At 42.7% G+C, this 25,030-nt stretch overlaps 1 protein-coding gene across 4 annotated transcripts in view; it reads left to right on the top strand.

Annotated features, from left to right (window-relative positions):
• Positions 1-25,030, top strand: part of ZZEF1 (zinc finger ZZ-type and EF-hand domain containing 1) — a 115,283-nt gene that overhangs the window by 38,616 nt on the left and 51,637 nt on the right. For 3 of the 4 annotated variants that reach the window (XM_082443768.1, XM_082443766.1, XM_082443765.1), the window contains exons 12-26: positions 2,662-2,773; positions 3,861-4,076; positions 5,681-5,781; positions 6,305-6,474; positions 7,056-7,189; positions 11,274-11,344; positions 12,310-12,424; positions 15,994-16,153; positions 17,091-17,212; positions 17,299-17,421; positions 18,314-18,480; positions 18,564-18,645; positions 19,613-19,814; positions 20,894-21,042; positions 22,760-23,000. In XM_082443768.1, the coding sequence (XP_082299894.1) occupies positions 2,662-2,773; positions 3,861-4,076; positions 5,681-5,781; positions 6,305-6,474; positions 7,056-7,189; positions 11,274-11,344; positions 12,310-12,424; positions 15,994-16,153; positions 17,091-17,212; positions 17,299-17,421; positions 18,314-18,480; positions 18,564-18,645; positions 19,613-19,814; positions 20,894-21,042; positions 22,760-23,000 (2,165 nt within the window). The remainder of the gene's footprint in view (positions 1-2,661; positions 2,774-3,860; positions 4,077-5,680; positions 5,782-6,304; positions 6,475-7,055; positions 7,190-11,273; positions 11,345-12,309; positions 12,425-15,993; positions 16,154-17,090; positions 17,213-17,298; positions 17,422-18,313; positions 18,481-18,563; positions 18,646-19,612; positions 19,815-20,893; positions 21,043-22,759; positions 23,001-25,030) is intronic. The other variant, XM_082443767.1, reaches the window with a different exon arrangement.

Raw genomic sequence — 25,030 nt, 5'->3', positions numbered from 1 at the left:
ACCGTACTACTAGGCTTTCATGTACGTATGAACCACCGATAATTGTGTGAAAATGCGGATTCTGAATCAGTGGTTCTGCCTGGGGCCTGAGACCTTCATTTCTAACAAGCTCCCCCGCGACTCTGATGCTCCCCGACCACGGATCACACTTGGAATAACAAGGATCTAGAATAACTTCCTCTCTCTGCTGGACTTCCTTTGGTGGCATCCCTGACAAAGGATCACTCAGCCTCCCTAGAATATCCTTAATGATGGAGAACTCACTGCACTTCAGTAACATATTCTATGTTTATTGAAATCTACACTTGTAATTTCAACTCTGTGGTCTTAATTTCAGCCCTCTAAATGAATTGAAACAAATCTCTCTCCCATCACACATACATGCTTTTTAAAAAGATGCTTTTCTTTTTAAACAATAACTAGAGATTACACTTGTTTCTAAATAGCTGTGTCCCACTCCTGGGACATATTAATATAGGTTTTTTTTTTTCCCTAAACCTGCTGTCAAACAAGATCTTTCACATCTTATATAGGATGATTTTTTTTTTTTGAACCTAAGTGCAGGCTTATTTGCTAGTCCCTTGTTGATTTTAGCTCCTGGTTCCAGCCTGAACTACTCTGAAATCCTGATTTGCTTGGGCTACATATTATCAGTCCCTCTCCAGTTTGGAGATCAAAATGGTAATAGACATGTGTCTGTCTTCTTGCCTTTTTTTTTTTTTTTTGTCTGCCCTCTGGTCAGACATCGATCAGTCAGCACACTCTGGGACCAGCTGTTTGGTTGCTGTACATATTTAAGAGGACTGATACTTAGCTCTGTTTTCTCCACCCTGCCTGTGAGTTGGTGTAGTGAGCAAGGTTGCTTCTCCCCACTGTCTGACATCCTGCCAGCTCTCTGTATCTCAAGGATTTCCTTGATGACTCCCGAAGGGTGAATTGAAAAATCCTCAAACACACCATATTGATGAAAGTCATTGGCATGATTTGGGGCTAAGACGGAATACCACCTGTCCCATTGGTTTTAGGGTTAACTATATCATGAAAGGTTTATGCTAAGAAAGACTTAATGGTAAGAAGAGAACGTTTTTTTCTCTCTGTTACAGAACCTACTCTGGGTCCTTTGTCTTTTTCTTCTTGCTGTTTTCTTCTTGTAAATCCCTGTGTTTGCTTATCTTATCCATACAGAATACTCATGTGTTGGCTAGCTTGTTAGCCGTATCACAGACTAAATAGTTTAAAGTTTTAGGAATGTTACTTGAAAAGACTGCCATTTTCTCCTTCTCAGTTATTTAATTCCTGAAAAGGAAGTACCATTCAAGTATCCAATTTTAAAAAGAAACAGGGGCTTCCCTGGTGGCGCAGTGGTTAAGAATCCGCCTGCTAACACAGGGGACACGGGTTCGAGCCCTGGTACGGGAAGATCCTACCTGCCACGGAGCAACTAAGCCCGTGCGCCACAACTACTGAGCCTGCGCTCTAGAGCCCGTGAGCCACAACTGCTGAGCCCGCATGCCACAACTACTGAAGCCCGCGTGCCTAGAGTCTGTGCTCCACAAGAGGAGAAGCCAATGCAATGAGAAGCCCGCGCACCGCAACAAACTGTAGCCCCCACTTGCCGCAACTAGAGAAAACCCGTGTGCAGCAACGAAGACCCAACGTAGCCAAAAATAAATAAATAAAATAAATAATTAAAAAAAAAAAAGAAATGGCACACAGTTGTACTTCTTCAGCCTTTGGGTTGAAATGCTTCCCTGGAAGGACTTTTTTTTTTTTTAGAGCAGTTTGCCTGTCCATCAGCTCACTTTTTTTTTTTTTTTTAATTAATTATTTATTTATGGCTGTGTTGGGTCTTCGTTTCTGTACGAAGGCTTTCTCTAGTTGCAGCGAGTGGGGGCCACTCTTCATTGCGGTGTGCGGGCCTCTCACTATCGCGGCCTCTCTTGTGGCGGAGCACAAGCTCCAGACGCGCAGGCTCAGCAATTGTGGCTCACGGGCCTAGTCGCTCCGCGGCATGTGGGATCTTCCCAGACCAGGGCTCGAACCCGTGTCCCCTGCATTGGCAGGCAGATTCTCAACCACTGCGCCACCAGGGAAGCCCAGGACTTCTTAAGTAATAGGGAAAAATCCTGAGGCCTGTGGAGGCTGTAGTTTTCCTTTTTTGGAGCTCCAGGATCTGAAAGCTCCTCAGCTTTTACCCTTCAGTTGTTGCAATTGTGAATCTCAGGCCAGTCGTACCTATGTTAGCCAGACCTAGGGAAAGAAAACTGAACCTGCCTCTCCTTTGGATTTTTCCAGAAGCACACACCAGCTGTTGCATTGTACCTTATTCCTGAGTATCTTCATCTCAGATGCCTTGACTTCAGGTCTCATTCTTCAGATAAGCCAGTTATCTAGAGAAGCAAACTTCCCTTAGTTCCCAGGTTATATTTGGGACTAATAATAGTTCCCATTGCACAGATGAGGAGGCTGAGAAGTGGGGAGGACATTACCACCAGCTCCCTCGTATGCTCAGAGAGGCACCACGTGCCACACCCCGTCCTCGATTGTTAACCGACAGGCCGTGTAACCAAGTTAAATGCCATTTAGGTGGTGCCTTATTCGTTAGACCCTTGAGAAGTTTAGGAATAGGAGAACATTTTGTAATTACCTTTGTGTTTACAGGATTGGTTGCCCGTCTGATAACCTTGGCGAGGATGATCCTATTGGCTGGTTTGAGCTGGAGGAAGAGTGGGATGAAGCAGATGTCAAGTTGCAACAGTGCAGGGTTGCCAAGGTAAGTATCAGTGAGGTGTGGCCTTCGCACACTTGCCCACTCCCCTCCTTTTGTACTGTGTTTATCAAGCAGTTATTGTGTGCCAGCCCTGTGCCAGCACTGGAACCCTGCAGGTGAGTCAGATGTGATCATGACCCTCACGGAGCTCCGAGTCTAGTGGGAGACACAGATGTATGAGACACTGTGATATGGGCTGATAAAGAGACACACGGGGCTGTTGCAGCCCAAAGGAACAATATTTACCCAGCCTGGAATTCACTAGGGAAGGCTTCCCAGGAAAGTTGGTGCGATGCCAAGTGTTGAAAGTTGATTAAGCTGTCATCTTTAGCCAGGCTGAGAGGTGTGGAGAAAGGCCTCTCAGGCTGAGGGAGCAGTAAGTCCACAGGCCTAAATGCAAGAGAGATGTCTTTCCGTAGCTATGAAAGAAACAATGATTATCTGGCTACTTAATTTTTTTTAACCTCCGTTGTGAATCTTAGTAAGAAGCTTAAATAAGAGAAACAAGAACTATCTTCAGGACTTGTACATAGTAGGTGCTCAGTAAATATTTACGCAGCTGAGTAGTGGATTCTGAAAGGCCCTCAACAAAGGAGCTTTCACTATAATAAGCAGAGAGTGTGCATAGAAGTTGGGCTTTGCAAATGGCTTTAGCTTTGAGCAGACAAGGCTGTGTCCTGGGCTCCCAGCACATGGATTACAGGTAAGTGGGGGCTTGGAGATGATCCCTTAGGGCAGTCATTGACTGTTTTCACCATATAGCTGTTGTCTGTTTCAAAATGACTGTGCCACAAAGCAGACGTCCTTCTCTTATTCATCCTGTCTTATCCTGTTTTTGCCTTGAAGCAGGAATAGTGCCGTTTCTCATATTGTGATCTTTCCCCAAACCTGACTTCAGCATTTGTATTGTCTCTTCCCTGTTTGTTGTAGATGCTGGACTTACACTTTGTGTCTCCAGTGCTAAGCATAGTGGTACCTCATTAATTATTAAAGTCACAGGAAGACCTGCCCAGAAAGGCCTTTATTTCCCTTTTGTCAGTACCTGGGGCTTCTAAGTCCTTCTCGTCACCTCTGTCTTGTCCTTTTCCAGTATTTGATGGTGAAGTTCCTCTGCACCCGCCAGGAGTCGGCAGAGCGCCTGGGAGTACAAGGCTTGAGCGTCAGTGGGTACCTCCGGCCCGCGAGGGCAGAAGCGGAGCAGAGCATCGTCCGTGCTCACTGCAGAAAGGGCGCGGAGGAGAGCGTCTGTGGGGCCACACTGCTCCTCAGGACCCTTCAGTTCATCCAGCAGCTCGCCCATGACCTGGTAGTGTTTCCTCAGTTGTTACACCTCATTCCTTTGGGAAGAGTAACGACAGTGTCTGGGGAAAGGAACACCAGCCGGTGAAACCTGGCCCTGCTGAAGCCATGCAGTACGAATGAGGAGGGCAGGCATCGGGCTGCTGTGATGACGTTGGGAGGCCAAGGGGAGTGAGGCGTTGGGCATTGATGGCGTCAGTCAGTGGCAGACGAAGTGGCATGTGGTCACCATCGTGAGGTTTCCTGGGATAGACCTGCATACAGATCTTAAAGAGCCCCAGCTTTGGTTGCCAGGGAGACAAAGCACATTTATGGGATTTATGTCTTCTTTAAGCCCTAGAATTATTCCTGAAGTGTAGGTGAATTCTGTTTGTTTACTAAAAGTACCAAAAATAATAACAGGATGTTTTTTAAATTGAAATATAGTTGACTTACAGTATTAGTTTCATGGTAATCTGATCCATGCAAAGTTATTATAAAATATTGACTATATTCCCTGTATTGTACATTATATCCTTGTAACTTAAATTTTATTTTATACCTAGTAGTTTGTACCTCTTAATCTCTTTCACCTATTTTTGCCCTTCCCCACACTCCACTCCCCTCTGGTAACCACTAGTTTGTTCTCTGCATCTGTGAGTCTGTTTCTGCTTTGTTATATTTGTTTGTTTATTTCATTTTTTAGATTTCACATATAAGTGAAAACTTACAGTATTTGTCTTTCTCTGTCTGACTTATTTCATTAGGCATAATACCCTCCAGGTCCATCCATGTTGTCACAAATGGCAAAATTTCGTTCTACTTATGGCTGAATAATATTCCATTGTATACATATACCATATCTTCTTTATCCATTCATTTGTTGATGGACACTTAGGTTGCTTCCATATCTTGGCTATTGTAAATAATGCTGCTGTGAACATTGTGTTTTTGATACTGACTTCTACAGTCACTAATAAAAACACAGTGACAGTCTACTCAAAGAAAGGTTCTTGCAGCCATCACTATAGAGAACATGGCTTATCACTCAGGAATCCAGTGGAGCCCTCTCACGTGTGGTACGCAACAGTGTCTACTCTTGACCTGCATTCTGCTTCAGGGCACATTCAGAGGCTGGTGACTCAATTTGTATATGGATTGTTTGGTCTTTGTTACTGGAGCTCTCCTATCACAGCAGAAAATAGCAAATGAGAGGGAGATGCGTAGGAGTAGCAGAAGCGATCACAGCAGAATTGATCTTTCAGCCTACATGCAGGGAAGGGTCAAAGCATGCTGCAGGATGGTCCTGGGCAATAATCATCGCCAAGTAAAGATTCACTTATGTTCCAGGTGTAGTAGCTGTGAAGTCAAGGAGCTTCCATGGGGATGTGTGTGTATATGTTACGTGTATATATACATTCACGTACATGTGTACACACACACATGTATTTTAGAAAGTTTCACACCAAAAACAGTTGTTCACGGACTTTTTAGTTTAAGCATCAGTTATGTTGGAATTTTACACATGCGGAGCCACCTTATCCCTTAACAGTGAGAAGTAAATGAGCCATTACAATATTTCTCTAAATGCATTTTTCAATTTTATTTTTTCTGGTCTTTATTATTTTTTAGGTACAGCAGAAGGAAAGTGGCTTAAAATACAGATCTTTTCTGGACTTCGCGGGTCTTGATTTGCAGATCTTTTGGGATTTTTACAGTAAATTAAAGCAAAAGTAAGTCAGAATTTGTTACAAGATGATAATCGTATATTGATAAGCACAACTGAAAACACTGAGTTTTGCTGTTCTAAAAGGACAATTTTTTTCTTCCAAGATTTTTTACTTCCTACTAGTTTATACTGCTCTGATTCGAAAGATTTGGTTATTGTTGAAAATAAACATCTTACATTTCTACAAAGTGCTTTATTTGGGCAGTGTTTTTGCAAGCATTTTGTCATTTATATTACAACCTTATAATGATAAGCAGGTCAAGGATTATAGTATTCTCATTATACTACTGAAGAAACAGAATCAGAGGTGCATTTCTTTGCCCAGAGTGGGCATAGTCAGACAGGGTCTGTGTTTTCAGACTCTACCCAGTCCATTGTTCTTTCCTTTCCACCTTTCTGCCTCTGGTTGGCATTCTTTTTACTGAGCCTGATGCCTAGCGGGGAGAGCCCTTTGTAGATAGTTGTTTGGCTTGGAGGGTAAAAGCAACTTGCATTTTTGCTCTCTGACATTCTTTGTCTTTCTGTAGCCCAAGGGAAGAATGCATCTGTGCCCAAACCCTGCTTCTGCAGCTCCTCCAGAGCTGTTTCTCCGTGCTGCAAGGAGACGCGTCAGCCACCTCTGAGGACGCCAAGGCTCCAAGCATGAGCCGTAGGCGGGTAGAGGCCGCCAAGGAGCTCTACACACACCTATGTGATGGTAGGGATTGGGGTTCTTCTTTACTGTGACCCTGAGCTCGTAGCCTGCAGGGCCTTTTGCTTTAGAGAACAGGGGGTCCTCTGACCATGCACACCCAGGAAAGGGTTTACATCTTTGGAAAATGAGTTTCCGTGATCCTCTTTTGAATCATTATTTGGAGTTCAGGATTTAGTCCCTCTTCAACGACTTCCTCCTGGTTTCTGATATACAGTTGTGTTATATTGAGAGTAATTGCTGTCACACTCCAGTCTTCACTTCAACTGAGACACGGGGATGAGGCTGATAGATTGAGGTGGGGAGATGGTAACATTAATTGAGAATGAAACACGTGATCATCTGAAGTTATTTTTAAAGCTTTGCCAAGTTGTGTCTCAAAAGGACAGAAATAATGAAATAAAAGCTGGTACATAGAGTCTTTATTTTTGTTAAATGTAAACAAATAAAAAAATAATTTCTTTACACTGCCTAGCCTGTACAGAAGTATTTCTTTGCTCTGGTAGCGAGTTTATGGGCTAAAGCTGATATATATATTGTAAGTGAATAGGTGGGATATATTAAAGCTGATTATTCATTTTTATCAGTGGTGGATAGGGTGGATGGAGACTCTGCACCCATGGAAATATTGAAACAAGAAGTCAGGAATACCCTTCTTAATGGGGCTGCCGTCTTCTTTCCTGATCGACAGACCCGGCGGGACCATCTCTTCACCATGATGGTAATTATTTACGTTAAAAGTACGGATTCCATTCCAGAACTCTGTTGGGGTGAAACTTATTAGTCTTTGTTTTCTCTGAATATCCTCTCAGTTTCAGTTTCCTAAATGTGTATTTAATACTGTGTGCAAAGTTTTGTGTGGGACACAGGTATCTAAGGACATAGCACTGTACTCAGGGTGGGGATGACAGATAATCCTGACCTCCGTTTTAGAACCCGTTGAATCACAAAGGGAGAGCTTAGTCTCCTTCAGCTTTATGACATGCCTACAACCAAGTGTTCTTTTTAACATTTTAACCTTTTATTTAATATTTATTTTTATTTATGTATTTATTTTGGGTCTTAGTTGTGGCACATGGGATCTTTCATTGCGGAGCGTGGGCTCATCGTGGCAGTGCGCGGGCTTCTCTCTAGTTGTGGTGCACAGGCTTCTCTCTGGTGGCGCACGGGCTCCAGAGTGTGTGGGCTCTGTAGCTGCGGCACGAGGGCTCTCTAGTTGTGGCGCGTGGGCTTAGTTGCTTGTGGCATGTGGGATCTTAGTTCCCCGACCAGGGATCAAACCTTAGTCCCCTGCATTGGCAGGTGGATTCTTAACCACTGGACCATCAGGGAGGTTCCAACATTTTAACTTTTTTTTTTTTAATAAATTTATTTATTTATTTATTTATTTATTTGTGGCTGCATTAGGTCTTCGTTGCTGCATGCGGGCTTTCTTTAGTTGCGTCGAGTGGGGGCTACTCTTTCTTCTGGTGTGCGGGCTTCTCATTGTGGTGGCTTCTCTTGTTGTGGAGCACAGGCTCTAGGCACGCGGGCTTCAGTAGTTGCAGCACATGGGCTCAGTAGTTGTGGCTCACGAGCTCTAGAGCACAGGCTCAGTAGTTGTGGCTCTCGGGCTTAGTTGCTCCGCGGCATGTGGGATCTTCCGAGACCAGGGCTCGAACCCGAGTCCCCTGCATTGGCAGGTGGATTCTTAACCACTGAGCCACCAGGGAAGCCCCTATTTTAACTTTTTATTATGGGAAAATCTAAATACAAAACTAGACTAAATAATACATATAATGAATCCCTCCAACCCCCTAAGTGTACTCATCACCTAGATTCAATAATTATAAACTTAGGCTAATCTTGTTTCATCTGTAATATACTTCACCCACTCCCACCCCTCTTTATTATTTCAAAGTAAATCCCTGACTTATTTTATTCATAAATATTTCAGTTTATGTCTGTAAAGAAAATGCAACCAAGTTTTAATCTTCCCGCCCAAAATTATGATTTATCCTAGGAATTCAAGGATGGTTTAACATTAGAAAATCAGTCAATGAAATCAGAGAGGAAAAAAATCATATTGATAAATGCAGAAAAAATTTTAATAAGATTAACTTCTGATGATGGTTCAAACAACAAAACCATTAGCAAACTTGATATAAAAGGGAAGTTCCTTAATCTCTTGGAGGGCATGTATCCAAAACTTACAATAAACAATGTACTGGTCTTTGGGACACTGACTCATCCCTTCCAAAATGAGGTATAAAACAAGGATGCTTACTGTCACTGCTTCTCTTTGATATTATATTAGAAGGCCTAGCCAGTGCTGTAGGACAAAGAAAAGAAATTTTAAAAATAACAATTAGAAAGAATAAAACAAATAACCATTATTTGTCTGTTTAGACAAACAACTATTAGAATTACTGAGAAGACTTTGATGAAGAAAACGAGATGCAGCATTTAAAAGGGCATTTCTGTATGTAACAACTAATTAGTAAATGCAATAAAAGTGCCCTGTCGGATGCATAAAGCCCCATAGAAACAAAAAAGGGAATAAAAGAAGCATAAAATGTGGTCCCTGATGCCAAATGACTGCAGTCCAGTTGGGGGCACTGCCACAAGGAAAAACTGACCCTATATGCAATAGGTGTTTAGAGGAGAATTTTGTTCAGGTTAAGTGATGGAGGAAGGTTTCCGAGAGGAGGGAGGATCTTTGGTTGTTTTCAGCTGTCTGCAAAATTTGCATATCAGCTTGAGGGATCAGGTTTTTTTCTTCTAGTTTTATTGAGATATATTGACATACAGCATTGTATAAGTTTAAGGTGCACAGCATAATGACCTGACTTACATACATCATGAAACGATTATCATAATAAATTGGATGAACATCCATCATCTCATATAAATTAAAGAAATCTCAGAATTAAAGAAATGGAAAAACAGTTTTTCTCCTTGTGATGAGAACTCTTAGGATTTACTCTCTTGACCTCTTTCATATATAACACGCAGCAGTGTTAATCACATTTATCACGTTGTACGTTACATCCCTAGTATTTAGCTTATAACTAGAAGTTTGTACCTTTTGACTGCATTCACCCAATTCCTCTGACCCCTGCCTCTGATCTCTTTTTCTATGAGTTTGTTTGTTTTTGAAGTATAATTGACCTACAGCACTACATTATTTCCTGTTATACAGCATAGTGATTCAATATTTCTGTACATTTCAAAATGATCACCACGATAAGTCTATTTTATGATATGTCACCATATGAAGATATTACATAGTTATTGACTATATTCTCCACACTGTGCATTTCATACCTGGGACTCATTTAATCTGCAGCTGGAAGTTTGTACCTCTTAATCTCCCTCATCTATTTCTTCCCTCCTTCCACCCCTCTCCCCTCTGGGAACCACCTGTTTCTGGGAACCATCTTTGTATCTATGACTTTGTTCCTGTTTCGTTATGTTTGTTCATTTGTTTTGTTTTTTAAATTCTACATATAAATGAAATCATACAATATTTGTCTTTCTCTGTGTGACTTATTTCACTTAGCATAATACCCTCTAGGTCCATCCATGTCACAAATGGCGAGATTTTATGGCTAATATTCATTCATCGTGTGTGTGTGTGTGTGTGTGTGTGTGTATATATATCTCACATCTTCTTTATCCGTTCATCTGTTGATGGGCACTTAGGTTGCTTCCATATCTTGGCTATTGTAAATAATGCTGCAGTGAATATAAGGGTGCATATGTCTTTTCTAATTAGTGTTTTTGTTTTCTCTGGATAGACATGCAGGAGTGGAATTTGCTGGATCGTATGGTAGTTCTGTTTTTAATTTTTTGAGCACCCTCAGAAGCCATTAGTTCTCCATAGTGGCTGCACCGATTACATTCCCACCAACAGGGCACGAGGGGTTCCCTTTGGGTCAGTTTTTACGTCGTGAGTTTTAACCTTTGACAGCATCAGCTGACTCTGAATTGTGGAAGAACCTCTGTCCCACTTGTTTGCTGGAAGCATTTATCAGGCAGCTGAGCAAATGGTTTTTTTGTTAGCTCGTGTCCCACACAGAAAAATAGAGGACATGCGACCTCTTGAATGACATTGCTGTGTGTTAGTAAAGCAGCCCATTAACTTTTCCTTTGCCCATGTATCTGACAGCAGTGGTAAGGTCTATATTTTTTTTCCCTTCTCGTGCAGATGAATTAAACTGCTGTCATTTGTGACCATATCTTATCTCTCCCGCCCTCTTGTGCCAGGCAGGGCCCCGGGTCTTAAATCCTCTGGAAATCTCCGCCAGTGCCTTGCATAGCAGTAGGTGTTCAACACATTTATTGAATTAAGAAAAAAAAAAAGTGCCCGCACAGTAACCCATAGCCTCATCAGGGGATGTGATTCCTTCAACTGTCACCGTAGGCTGTTTGGACTTATACAGAGAAAGCTTAGATCCTGTTTAAAAAAACAAACAGAAAGCTCACAAGAAAGGCGCTCTGTCTCTGCCCCCTCCTCTTGGGATGGCCTGCCCAGGGATGAAAATAGACATCTTTTGGAAGTCACCTTCCTAACATTTGCATCAAGCTTTCCTGCAGGAAGGCTTGGAAATGTCAGCTTCCGCAGTGAACAGACGTACACCTGCCGTCTCTTGGTTCTGCTCCCTCTTCGCGCTAGGCCAGGTCTAAGTTGGGCCCGTCAGGTGGTGTGCTGACCCCGGCTTTCCCCATGTTTGGGATCAGTGGGCCATGGCATTTTGTGCTGCTCTAGGGCTCTAGAATGTTGTGGAATAGATTTCCTGAATATGCAGTTTCTTGTGTTCTAGAAGAATGTCACCGAGCAGGAACACAAGCAGTCCCTGCAGCTCACTTTCCGCTCACTCTGCACGTATTTTAGGTAAGTTTACAGTTCTTTTCAGTAGTCCAGTATTTCAGATCTTTGCAGCGTTGTTTTCTTGAGCTCTCCCTTCCTTTCCTGTGCTTTTGGAGTAACCAAGTACTTCCCTCACTCAGCCAGGTTTCTAGAGTGAGGTATCAGTAGACTCAGAAGTGACCAAAACAGTGGTAGAATAATAATAGTCTTGTCAAGAGCTTGCTCCAAGTCCCAGTCACTGTAAGACACTTCAGAGTTGAACCCATGGGGAATTGCCTTGAATGCTTCAGTTTCTACATGATTTTTGAAGACAAAAACAGAAGCTGAAGGAGTTTGGAGTCCAGTCCTCAAGTCTAAAAACCCAGATACATTAAAGCCCAACTGCAGAGGCACAGAGTGGTAGTTTAGCAAAAACTGTGCTGGGAGGGGTGACATGGAGACCATTACCTGCTTTGACTCCCAAAGAAGCTCATGGGCCTGTAGGTTGCATTATTACAGGTATATATACACTTTTGAAGGAGGGAGGGGACTAAAAGCCTGAGCAACTGTCTGCAGGTCAGACTATACCTGGTACAGAGGCCGATTTAGAGGACTGTATAAAATGTCTTCAGAATCGAGCATCAAGGATGATGAAAGAGCCTGGGGCTCATGTGAAGAACCTTTGAAGACACAGGGAGTGTTTAGCCTGGATTGTCAGATTAGCAGTCATGAGGTTAGGTGTATTTCCTGTTGGTGGCCAAGGTGATTTATTCATTGTATTTATTCCCTGGAATCTTTTCTGAGGACTTGCAGATTTATGGGCCTGTGCTTAGGACAGATAGTGGCACAGACCCAGCTGGGACCCTGGCCTTTTCCTGACCCAAACTCCTCACATCCCATAGAACTGACAGTGAAATCTTGCTGGGTTCCCTTTTGGAACCTTTTGAGATAGACAGCGTGAAAATCCCCTTCCTGAAACAAGGTGTCATGACTAGTTTGTGTCCTTCCAGTGATAAGGATCCAGGCGGCCTTCTGCGGTTACCTGAGAAAGGCGACCTGGCCGACGTGGACATCGGTGAAGTGCTGGCGGCCATGAGCACTCTGCTGTCTGTTGCCGCTCGAGAGGTAACTGATGCCGCGCTGTTTCCTGTGCCTCTTGCCTTTAGGAGACGGGGTGGGGCAGTCATGGCTCCTTCCCCTTTAGCCCTCATTTACAGCACGATTGTAACTTTGCCGGTGACTGTCACACACGAGCACAGAGGTTTCCCCGCCTGCCTTTGCTTCTAGTCAGCAGCTCCTGCAGATGAGCGAGAGGGTGCTTCCCTGCGCCTTGGTAGTCAGCCGGCAATAAATACCTGAAAGTGCTCAGTAAGACTCCCTTTGAAAAGGAGGAGTGGGTATTTACTGAGTGCCCTCGTGGTGTCAGTCAGCGAGCCCAGCGCACAGTCCTATATTTGTGGTGTGAATTCTGTGGAAAAAGCCTTTAACTTTTTTTAAAATTTAAGATTACTTAGCAAACCCACAGGCTAATCAAATCTGAAAAGATGGTCTCTTTTTTTCTGTGCTAATGATATTTTAAAGTTTTTTTCTTTTTTTTTTTTTTTTAACATGAAGGATTTTGTTTCTCAAAATGTAGTCCATTTGTCACCTGGATCAGAATCGCCTGGTACATTGTGGCAAACATTTGGATTTCTAGGTCCCACCCCAAGCTACTGATTTAGAATCTCTGGGGGTAGGGCTTAAAACTCTGCATTGTATCAAGCACCCCCAGAGATTCTGAAGTAGCAGAAGCCCTGTAGTAGCGGACCAAGCACTGCCTCTCTGGATAAAATACAGGAACCAGGGAGTTAGAGGAGATGTTGTGGAGAGAGTGCAGACCACACCCTTGATGTGTTTAATGACCTGGCTGAACTTGGTGTCTTTAAATCTCTTATGTTTTTGTTGGTGCTTTGCTGTTTTCAGGTTGCTTCTAGAGCCGTGATTTCGTTCATTCCCAGCTGCCTGCGGTGGTAGGCCACTCAGCACTTACCTCCCCATTTGCTCACAGGGACCTTAGAGAGCTTTCAGTGTGCTGGGTTGTCATTTGTAGTGTGCTAGGTCACACTGGGCTGGCCACTATTTAGACCTAATATTAGTTTAAATTCAGGGTTATTTTTATTTTACTGTGATGCCTGTGTTCTTTAAGGTAATGTATTGACTTTATAAGCCTTAACTGTTTTTAATCAATGCTCTATTTTCTGCTGTCACATTAATGTTCTCTTTGGTTATTTTCTCCTTTCTGTCTTCTTTCCAGACCCATCTCTTGAGTCTCCCTTAAAAATCTTACTCCAGCCTACTGCCCATCAGTTTTTGCTCTGCCCTAGTTAGCCGTGTGTCATTCTCATCTGTTTTTATTTCTGCCATTTCCCACACTTGCCCTTTCTTCTGGAGCTCATCTAAATTCTGTGTTTCCCGGACCGCTGAATTCTTATTTAAGTTCTACGTTCCCATCATCAGTGCCCCTGGGCAGAAGTCTCCAGTGTTCTCACTGGTTTTCGTGGGTGTTAATTCTGCCTCCTGCGTGAGTCGGTATGTGCTGGAGCCAGGACTAAAACACAGGCTATTCGACTCTTAGTCTTGTCCCCTTTCCACTCGGTCAGGTGTGCTGTGAGTTGTACGTAGAGAAACGAGATAGCCTTTGTCCAAGAGAATTCCTTATAATCTTCACTATTTGGAGATCCCATGATTGTCTTTTCTTCCCTGTCACTTTCCTGTGATACAAAGGAAGTTAGAAACTTCACCGAACCTCCCAGGCCAGGGATCACTGCAGCCATTGAGATATTTCCTTGAATTATCTCTTTGAGTAAGAAACATTTATGGTTGTACTAAAGAAGAAGAGTTAGATTTAAAAAAACTTTTTTTCAAGGTGGTCAGAAATGTACCTAGTCTGAAAAATTTCTCGCAAGTCTGTTAATTCAGTAGAGATCCACTAAAAGCCTGCTGTGTGCCAGGCCCTGTGCGAGGCACGGGGGTACAGTGCCAAAAGAGCACAGTCTTGAGGAGCAGGCAAACATGTGATCAGTTATAACACAGTAAGGGCCTAAAAGCATAGGTCTTGTGGGTACAGAAGAGCACACCTGACCCTATCTGGTGGGAGAAGGCAGTAGAGCTTAAGAAGGGCTTTTTGGAGGAGGTGGTGCTGGAGCTCCTTGTGAGCCCACGAACGGAGTCTGATCAGGCATAGAGGAAGGGGTGTTCTTAATCGAACGGCATAAGTAACAGGCCAGTGACAAGACGGGGAGGAGCAAGTATTTGAAGAGGAGAATGGTAACGGCCAGGCTTTGAACATGTTGGGTTTATGGTTCTGGTAGGACTTCAGGTGACAGTGTCTGGTTGGACCCTCAGGAGCTGAGTCAGTGCTGGAGATGGAGATTTGCAGTCATTCTCCAGCAGGTGACAGTTGAAGCCATGAATGTCAGTGTCCTGTCATCGCCTGTGGGCATCTGTGTAGAAAGGGCAGCCAGGAGAGTAAGAAGGAGAGGCAGGAAGAAAGGGGCCACAGAAGCTGATAGAGGAGAGAGCTTCAAGTAGGACCGTGGTTGGCACAGCTACCAGGGCTGAGGTTCAGTGGGGAGGCTTTGCTCTCTAGGTGGCAACTAATGCCTTTGACGAATGGCTTCAACGAGTGGTGGGGGCAGGAGGGGTAGAATGGCAGGGAGGGGAAAGGCAAGCACAGCAGGTGTAGGCAACTTTTTCAAACGGAACACACGTACAAAAAATATGTATATTGATGGACAATTTAAAGAAACAACTATCCCTTTTAAGAAGTGGCACATTACCAGTATTTTTGCAGTCTGCCCCCCTGCCCAGTGCCCTTGCGTGGCTCACCTTCCTCCTTCCTCATCAGAGGCGGCCACCATTCTGAAATCTATGTGCATCATTTCCTTGTGTTTCTTTCTACTTATCCCTACATAGCAGGCTTGTTTTCCCTGGTTTTGGTCTTTAATGGAGTCAAGTGGCATACAGTCTTCTGGGACAAGTTTTTTTCACTCAACAGCATTTTTGAGATTCATGCATGTTGATGTATGTGCTGCAGTTCTCCCCCCCCCCACCCCCAACCCACTGGCACACAATATTCCCCTTATGAATCTGCCATAATTTATTTATCCATTTTACTTTGGAGGGATAGTTGGGTTGTTTCCAATTCGGGGCATTTACATGGAAGTAATATATCTTGTGGTTTGTAGGTGCAAGAATTTATCCCTAGAGGTCATTTGACTCTTCAGAGAAACTGGAGAATAAAGATGATGGTTAGAGAGCCATAGTGGGATAAAGAATTGTCTTTTAAAATGGGAGAGATTTGATTGAAGGCTCAGGGGACGGAGCCAGAGAGAAAAGGAATTTTTGAAGATGTGTGAGAGAGAGAGAGAGAGAGAGGGAGAGGGAGAGAGGGGCGAGATAACCGTGGCTAAGGTTCCTAAGGGGTGGAAGGGGGATGGCATGTGGAGTCCAAACCATCTGTAAAGGCTCTGAACAGCTGTAGGGCAAGAGAGGAGTTTTCATAATACCGTCTTTCTTGGTCACTTTTGGGTTGAATATTCCCCACTTCTCTAGAATCTCTTTGTCTCTGACAGCTGCTCTCTTAGAGAACGCCCCTGGCTGTGTTCTGTGAATGGCCTGTTGTAAACACTTTCCGTTTCTCTCCTCCCTTGTAGTGTGAGCTGTTGATGGTCGATGGGGCCCAAGGGGAGGTGGGCTCTGTGCTCTTCTCCCTGTTCTGGTCTGTCCAAGGCAGCCTGCTGTCCTGGTGCTACCTGCAGCTGAAGAGCACGGACTCTGGAGCCAAAGATCTTGCCGCTGACCTTATTGAAAAATGTGAGTTTCAGTACAAAATCCATGAAAACAAATAGGTGTTGGGGTTTGACTCTGTGTGTGCTCTCTTCTTAGTACTTCATGCATAGAACAGAGTGTGTGTGGTTTTCATTTCATTATTACAAATCAGATCTGTCTTCGGGTTGTTTTTTTCTTCTTAAGATGGAATTCTGTAGCATGTCTTTTTGTTCAGTTTCCTCTCTGAATGAAGTAGTATGCCTAAGTGTTTTTATTGTATGGTTGGGTCATTTCACGGCCTAAACATTGCCTCTGCGGTCATACAGCACTCTTAGATGATACTGTATTCTTCAGCAGAGTCTGTCTTCCCTGTTTTAATCAAATTATCCAAAAAAGAAAGTCTTGAACTTTAAAAATCTAAGGTACATGTGAGCGCTTCTGTGATCTTTGCTGGTACTGAAAATACTCAGATTCATGTCCCATAAACCCACAGAAAATTATATGAAACCCAACAGGTTCTGAGAATTTGTATGTAGAAAAACCAGTTCCATCATACTTGGTCTCAGCAGCCATGTCAAAAATGCTTACAGTATTGAGTCTTGGCTCTTCAAGTTTGGCCTGCCATATGGCGTACCTAGAGACAGGCCCTTTGTAAACAAAGGGAGAGGCAGACCAGCAACTGGGTTGGTCAGCCATGTACCTTCACTTATAAAAGGGATATCTCCACCCCACTGAAAAGTAGCAAAGACAAAAAAAAAAAAAAAAATCACTCACTTTAAAAGTAAACTTTTACTGAGATTCGCAGTGCTTTTCCCTCCCAGAGGAAAACGTTTGTATGACACTTAAATGGTCTCTTGATCTTTCTGACGGGGAATTCCCTCCACAGCTTCTGTGACCCTCTCCAGCTTTGTCCTTGATGATGACCAAGCAAGTGATGTTTCTACCATATAAAATATTAATTATTTTCTTTATGTTTTGGCAGATGTGGGACAGTTTCTGGCACGCATGAGAGTGATTTTGGAATCCCTTTTGTCACAGTATAGCGGGAAAACTGTAGTAGAAAAATTATGTAATTCGGTGTTTTCAATGGCAGCTCGTCAACTGGTAAGACAGAGTGGCAGCCATTTGTAATGGGTGGGAGGGGGCAGAGTCTGAGGTGGACACTAAGTGCTTTGTTCATCTTCCTGTAGGTGATCTTTCTGCTGGACTTTTGCACATTAGATATTTCACACTGCACGCTCTTGAGAGAGTTCAGTGCCCTGACAGAGCTGTTGAAGGAGCTCTGCAGTGACCCTGATGGAGGACTGAACAAGGTACCTCGAGCTGGCATTTGAACCTGCTTTGTATCCCCTCTTAGGAGCGCTGTGACCATACGTAATGAGACATACCACTCAGTTACAGGTCTACACGAATAAGTTACCTCTAGAAGAGCCCCCTCTGTTTTATCAGTACTTTATCTGTGTCTATCAACTTTATCAGTGTTGGTTTTGCCAGCAAGGATAAATGCCAGTCTGAGTTGATTTGGCATGGTCAGCATTAGACAGGAGACACAGAGGAAGCTGTACATAGATTAATTTCATCGTTCTATAGCACATGAAATTATATAAAAACCATGTGAATGATTAACCAAATTGAAGTCCAGAAGAGAAAATCTGTGTTGAAAGGCAAATTAGAGGGTTGGGTATTTAAAAGCATTTTCTCCCTTACTCAGCCTTACAGGACAAAAAGTTTTTTCACTGTCTTGTTTGAATCTCACAACTCTGTGGGAGTAGAAAGGGCATATATTTAAAAGCCTGTTTTAAAGACAAAAAAAGCAAAGACTGAAAAAGGGAGGGAGAAGACAAGATGGGCTCAGGTTTGCCAAGGTCCCAAATAGAAGTGTAAGGTCTTTCATGCTAGTACTGGAACTTCACGCTAGTACTGGTTTGTAAGAAATAGTTCTTACAGATAGTCATAGTTAGAAAAATAAAAGCTAATCAGAGTTACTATAACGCAATAGAAACCCCATGTCTTCTCTGCTGAGTAAATGTATGTTGATCGATATGTATAGATGGGAACGTCAGGTATATTTTTAGCCTGTGTGATGATTTGTGTAGGGATGTCAAAGGCTACTGTCTGGGGCACTGATGCACAACACAGTTTCCTGTGTATGGCTGGATGTAGAGTGATGAAAACCCTTCTTTCTTAACTCGTTTGTCTACGTAGCTGGATGCCGAGACTTGGCAACAGGAGCGTCCTGTGGTGTTACATACGTGGACCAAGGAGTCTGCTCACAACTATGAAAATAACTGCCACGAGGTGTCTGTCTTTGTTAGCCCAGGGGCAACCTATTTTGAGGTGGAATTTGATGAGAGATGTGAAACTGAAAAAAGGTACAACCCACCTGTTCTTTTTCCCCAAGCAATAATGGATCAGAAATGAGAGACGGAAAGTGATAGAGATTATGCTTTCACAGGTATGATTATCTGGAATTTACCGACGCTAGAGGTGGGAAAACACGCTATGACACAAAAGTTGGCACTGATAAATGGCCCAAGGTGAGTGGTGTTCCCAGAGAGCCATGCGATACTTGCTTCTGTGTCAATTCTTCTCCTTTTGTCAGCCTCAGGCGGTAATAGAGATAGGGTCTTTGAAGGGAAGCACTTATATTACACTTTTCGTAAAGGGAAGTGTTTATAGCAGAGTTCAGTACCTGTTTTGTAAATAAAGTTTTTTTGGGATACAGCCGTGCCCATTTGTTTGTTTCATCTGTAGCTGCGTTGGCACTGTAGTGGTGGGGTTGAGTCATCGCAACAGAGGCTGTATGGCCCAGAAAGTCTAATGATTTACTCTCTGGTTCTTCATAGGAACAGTTTGCCACCCCTGGTTTATATCACATTGTCAGAGTAAATGGGGAGTTGTAATCCTTAGCAAGAAAGGGCCAGTGAGTCCAGGAGGGCCCTGACCATGGTGATGAAAGCCAGGATCTCCCTCACAGTTAGGGCCGCATGGTCTCGGGGGCTGGGAAGTTAAGTGCTGCTTCACCGTTGACCTTCTCTCTGCTGTCCGCGGTCTTGGTTGGGAGCAGAGGAGCGGGCAGCATGCTCTCTGGCTGAGTAGGTGGTGGGCAGATGGGCATCTGACGTTTAGAAAACCGACCAGCAGTTTTCAACTTTGCTTCTTCGTAACATGCAGTTGTGAATTTTCTGTTTCAGTCACTCCGTTATACATTTCTCCTTTAGTAGTTTTGGTGGGGGTGATAAGATATAATGGTAGGAATATAGACCAATTTTTTTTTTTTTTTTGGCCGCGTGGCATGCGGGATCTTAGTTCCCTGACCAGGGGTCAAACCCATGCCCCCTGCAGTGGAAGCGCGGGGTCTTAACCACTGGACCGCCAGGGACCAATTTTATATATAGACCAATCTTATATTTAGATTTTTTTGAGTCACGAAGAACATGCTTATTACTGAAATGCTACCTTCTCTAATCAGTTTGACCACATGACTTCTTCGTTTGTCTCCAGAAAGTGACCTTTAAGGCTGGTCCCCGGCTGCAGTTTCTCTTTCACTCTGACAGCAGCAACAATGAGTGGGGCTACAAATTCACCGTCACTGCCTATGGCCTGCCTGATGTCGCCGTGTCTTGGGGCTTGGATTTACAGCTCCTTGTTTCCCGGCTGATGGGACGCCTCGCTTCCCAGTGCATGGCACTCAAATCCCTGCATCGTAAGTCCACAGACCATCCCTTCCCTTCTTGCTAACAGCCACATTGAAGAGCAAGGTGGTACCCCTTTCGTGTAAGTTGTCTCCACATAGCGACAGAGCAAAGGGGATTGATAAAATTCCCTTTCAGTTTCCTTTAAACTAAACCAGAATAAGATGTCTACTTGACACCATTTTCATCAAGCTGCTTGACTCAGACACTGGGGACATTGCCGAGGAAGGACACGGTGGCTTCCCCGTCTGTGGAGGACAAGTGGGGGGGGAGCTGAGTTTTGGCAGCGTTGTCATCATTTTTTTGTGAGTCAATTTTGGTGTACTCCAACAAGAAGGCAGAAATATGGAATAAATTAATTGTATATTCTCTAATTATGTGAATATTTGTGTGGATATGTATAAATATGTGAACGTGGATTTAGCCTTAAAGTGATTTCAACTTATTTGTTAAATTCATCCAAGGATGAGTGAAACAAGAAATAGAATGAAACTTTCTAGTGTATTTTATTTCTATATCATGTCTTGAGTTTTTCCTCACTTTAAAAGTAAAATATCATAGAAAAATTGCGTAATGGAAAAAAGCCAAGGGGAAAAGCCATTTTTAATCCTAATACCCAGAGATAACTATTATTAACATTTTAATCTGTTTCTATCTAGTCTTTTTTCTTTGTTTATTCATAAACACATATATGGTGGGTATTTAATTATTGCTGTTATTTTTTTTACAAACTTAAGTTTACGAATTGTGAACATGTCCCCATAATGAAACATTTCTAAATGGTCTCCTGTTATACCCTAGAGGTAGTTCCCATTCTGTTTTCAACTTACTACACAGGTTAGTCATTTCAGAGGGACCTGTAACTGAAGCTGTCGTACAGAATGGTAACATTTCAGGACTGCCTGATGGCTTGGGTTCATTGGGGTATTTGTTTATGAAGTATCACAATTACATTCTGCTAAATGTGTGTGAATTCCCTCCAAGTCTTAATGCCCAAGTTTTTTTAAAACCTTTTCTTCACCAGTTCAAAGATTCTCAGTATATTAAGGAAAAAACAGAACTCTCATCAGCTTTCTTTTTCTCTTTCCAGAGTTAGGAAGTAACATGGCAATACCTCAGGCAAAAATGGCATTAGTCCTAAACTCCCCCTTGTGGAAACCTGTCTTCAGGCACCAAATATGTCCAGAGTTGGGATTAGAAGCAAGCTGGCCCACTCACCCACCCCAGGATAATAAGGAGGTATTTACTCTTTTCTTGTCTTTGTATTTGGAATGGGAAATGTTTACTAATATTTATTACTTTAAATTATAAACATCTGTGTTTGTATCTTATCACCCCCACTAAGCTGTTAGCTCCTCGAGGGCAGAAACTATCCCTTGTTCACTTGGGGTCCCCACTGTGCGCCACAGGGGCCAGTGTAATGGGTGTTCAGAAGTATTGACTGACTGACTCTTCAGTGATATACAGTAGGTGCTCAGTAAATCTCTCTTGATGGAGTTATTAAACAAACAAGTCGAGTCTATTTCCGGTGCCCGCTGAGTCAAACTTCAGAATAAATGATTTATGCTGTACTTATTTGTTCTCCATGGAACAGTAACACATTATTTAGGCTTATAATAATTAAAAACGAAACAAGTTTGCCCACTGTCTCTTCTTCATCTCTCCTCCCCTCTCTCTCTGCTCTACTACTTTTCCTCCCTTCTTCCTGCCTCCCCCTACCCCAGTTCTTCAGTAGTTAATTGCTGAATCCGGGGGTTCTTGCTCAGCTTCTCTTCTCCTTTGCCTCTCTTCTCCTTCAGACCCTCTCTTCTCTTATTCCATGGCAGCCCACTGTCTTCTCTTAATCTCACCACTCCATCTACCTCCTTTATTGACCTCTCTTCTTCCTCCTTCTCTAAAGAGTAGGCTTCATTTGGGCTTTCTCCCCTTTCCTGCACCCCACCAAGACTTGATGCTGTCTCCTCTCTTCTGTTGTCATATCTGTGTGAAAAATACCTAAATGTCAGTTTCCAGCCCTGGTTCTTCTCCCAGGCTCCAGTCGTGTATCCCCATCTTCCTGTTAGGTATTTCCATTTCAGTGTTCTGATTCCCTTTAACCTAGAGGTGTAAAACCAGGACGTCTCCCTGGACTTCTCGCTCCTGTTACTGTCATTATTGTTTTCCCAGGCATTGAACCACTGCCCCCTAGCATCGCCTTTATCCCCACCTTGTTCTCACCTTTCCTGTCCAGTCAGCTGCAAGCCCTGTGGCTTCTTCCTTGAGACGTTCATCACTGTCTGTTTCCTCTGTCTCCATCTTTATTCAGACCCTCATCTTGCACTTGCATTGTTAACATTGGTACCTACCAAGTTTTTTTTAATCACTGCATTATCTTGTCATTCCACTGCCAAGCACCATTAATGGCTCCCCGTTGCCCACAGGGTGAAGTCTAAACTCCTCAGTGTGACAGTCAAGGCTCTCTACAGTCTCCTTTCACCTTACCTATCTGACTCTAGTTCCCACCACTCCCCAGCTGAGACTTCAGGCCAGGTCAGTCTCCCCACTGACTCTTAACTTTTGCTCATGGTTGTGTTCCTCAGGGCCAAACCTGCCCAGTCTTCAGGGTCCAGTCCAAAGCCCATCCCCTCCAGGAGGCTTTTCTTAGTTACTTTAACCTGCCAGGAGCTCTCTCCTGTGAATCCTCAGCACTGGGTGTCCCTTCTAGGCATTTGGCACTTGATAATCTTATGCTTTACAGTAGTGGTAGTTTTAATGCTTTTAATGTTTTATTTATGTTTACCTTTTTTTTTTTTACCCCATGTATCTGTCTGATCTCCCCGAAGTAGATTGAAACTTCCTGAGAGTATGCACCGCGTTTTATACTTCTGCTTTGGCCTAGTAGGTGTTCAGTAAACTTTATTTTTTGAATGAATGCATTAAACATGATGGTTTTTCTTGTTGTTGTTGTTGTTCCCAGGTTAAGAACATCCCTGATGATCCCTGCCACCAATTTCTTCTTGACTTTGCACAGTCAGATCCTGCCCAGAACTTCTGTGGGCCATATTCAGAACTTTTCAAAGGATTCATACAGGCATGTAGAAAACAGGCCCCAAAGACAGATATAGTTGCTGGTTCCACTATTGATCAAGCTGTGAACGCCACCTTTGCTGCTCTGGTGTATCGCACTCCAGACTTATATGAGAAGCTGCAAAAATATGGTAACTTATATTACAGGGAATGTTTTTGATCTGAAGGCCAATTGCTAAGTTTTAAGAAAGCTTATCTTAAGTGAAAGTTTTAAAATATTTTGGAACATAAACATACTTCTACAACTATAGACTTCATCTTGTCAGTCCTACTTTGCCAGTCAAAAGATTTGTGACCAATTTATAGTTAACAGATTGCAGTATATAGCAAGTAGCCTTGAGTTTCCTAATGAGCAGGTAATTTGTCTTTATCCAGAATTCTCATGGAAAACTGCGGAGAAGTTTAATGGAAAGAAACCTTAACTTGGGTTGTAGTCCCAGCTCACAAACTAGAAGTTGTGCAGCTTCAGGTTAATCAGATAACCTTTCTGCACCTGAGTATCCTTATCCGTAAAGTTTAGAGTTGATTAGCTCTAACATGCTAAGAAATTCCAATTTAAACCTGAGATGTTTAGGTAATTGAATGTGCTAATAACCAAGGAGGAAATGCAGGTATTAACTCCATCTTTAGACTTGCAGCTTCTTTGTAGCACCATCCCTGCTTGGTTTCCTTTGTTGATAGCCTGCTCCTTGCCATTTCTTTTCCTCATGTCCCCCAGGGATACCATCTCTGTGTATTTACTATAAGTGTAGACTGCAGCCTAACAGGACCCACGGAGAGGGAGGGTCTCTCCCTACTCATAATCTTTCAGGGGTAAAACATTTCAAACCCAACGTAAAGACAAGTTATGGGCTGTCCCAAGCACTTTGGCAGGGTATGTGTTCTTTCTATGGTGCCGATGAAAGAAGCAGGAACAAATGCTTCCTTCCTTAGAGTAGGTAATTGCTTATTGCTCTAATTATTATTATTATTGATATTATTAGCACTGCTACCTTTATTGCTTAGTCCTGTGTGTCCCACATTGCAGAGTTTATTTCCTGATGTCTAAATCATCTCAATTACTCCTTCAAATCTTAGTATTTCCTTTAAGAAGCTGCTCAAGTAAATAAAACTATACTGAAGCATGAGTGATTTAAGTAAACAACTGTCACATGGGAGAGTATATTTCTGCTGGGGATGAGGGGCCAGCTGACCTGTATGGTTTTGAAAAAAATAATTCGGTAAATGTTTTCATAATCAAATTGTAGTAAGACAACTGGACAACCTTTGTTACCTGTGGGAACTTTCAGTGGAAGGATAAAAGCCTTGTGAGTTAAAAGCTGAGAGGTAGAACTCTCCCCCGGCTCTTTTTCAAATCGTGTTCAGCTATCACATACCTATTTGCAGTTAAGAAAACACACAGTCAAATGTAGGAACTAGAAATATTTTACCAAATACAAGTTGTTTCTAGAGTACCTACCACTGTTGCTTTGAAAGAGGTGCAGCTGGTTCCCAGTTCTTTCTGTCCCTGCCTCTAAGGGGCTATTCATGGGTTCTTCAAGAGTGAACTACTTTGAGAGTGGTCCTTGTCTAGCTAATTTGCTCATCTTTGTCTAAAAATTTGTCACCCTTTTGGGTTAGAAATGTACGGGAGGAGTTTTTCAACTAGACTCTAAGCTGCTTGAGGGCAGGAACCATGTTTGTTTTTTTCAGCACTGTATTTCCCAGTGCCTGGTATAGAGCCTGGCACATTCTAGGTATTCAGAAAATACATTGCATTTACACTGGCTCAACAGAGAGCGTCACCGTGTTCTAGTAAATTTATCCTCTGGTTTTTAGATGAAAAGGGGCAGGCCTCATGGGTCTTTCTTTAAAAAAAAAAGACAAAAAAGAAAACTTTTTTGTTATTTTTCTAATTATAAAAATAATGCCTATTCATGTAGAAACTTACAAAGTACAGAAAAGCTTAAAGTAATAATCAACTATAATCTCACCACTTGAAGAACATTTTTCTATATATCTACCTGGCCTTTTATTTAGGTATATTTATATGTGTACATATGTATATATACACACCATGTTTTTACTATGTATACTCTTTTTAAATAAGATAATTTTGTACATACTGTTTCATAACCAGCCTTTTTTACTTACTATATACCATGAACTTTTTTCCATGTTT

The sequence above is a fragment of the Balaenoptera physalus genome (genome assembly GCF_965194825.1).
Source record: "Balaenoptera physalus genome assembly, chromosome: 20".
Classification (NCBI taxonomy): Eukaryota; Metazoa; Chordata; class Mammalia; order Artiodactyla; family Balaenopteridae; genus Balaenoptera; species Balaenoptera physalus.
Note: the sequence above shows the minus strand (reverse complement) of the source record. Positions and strands in the feature narration are given on the sequence as shown.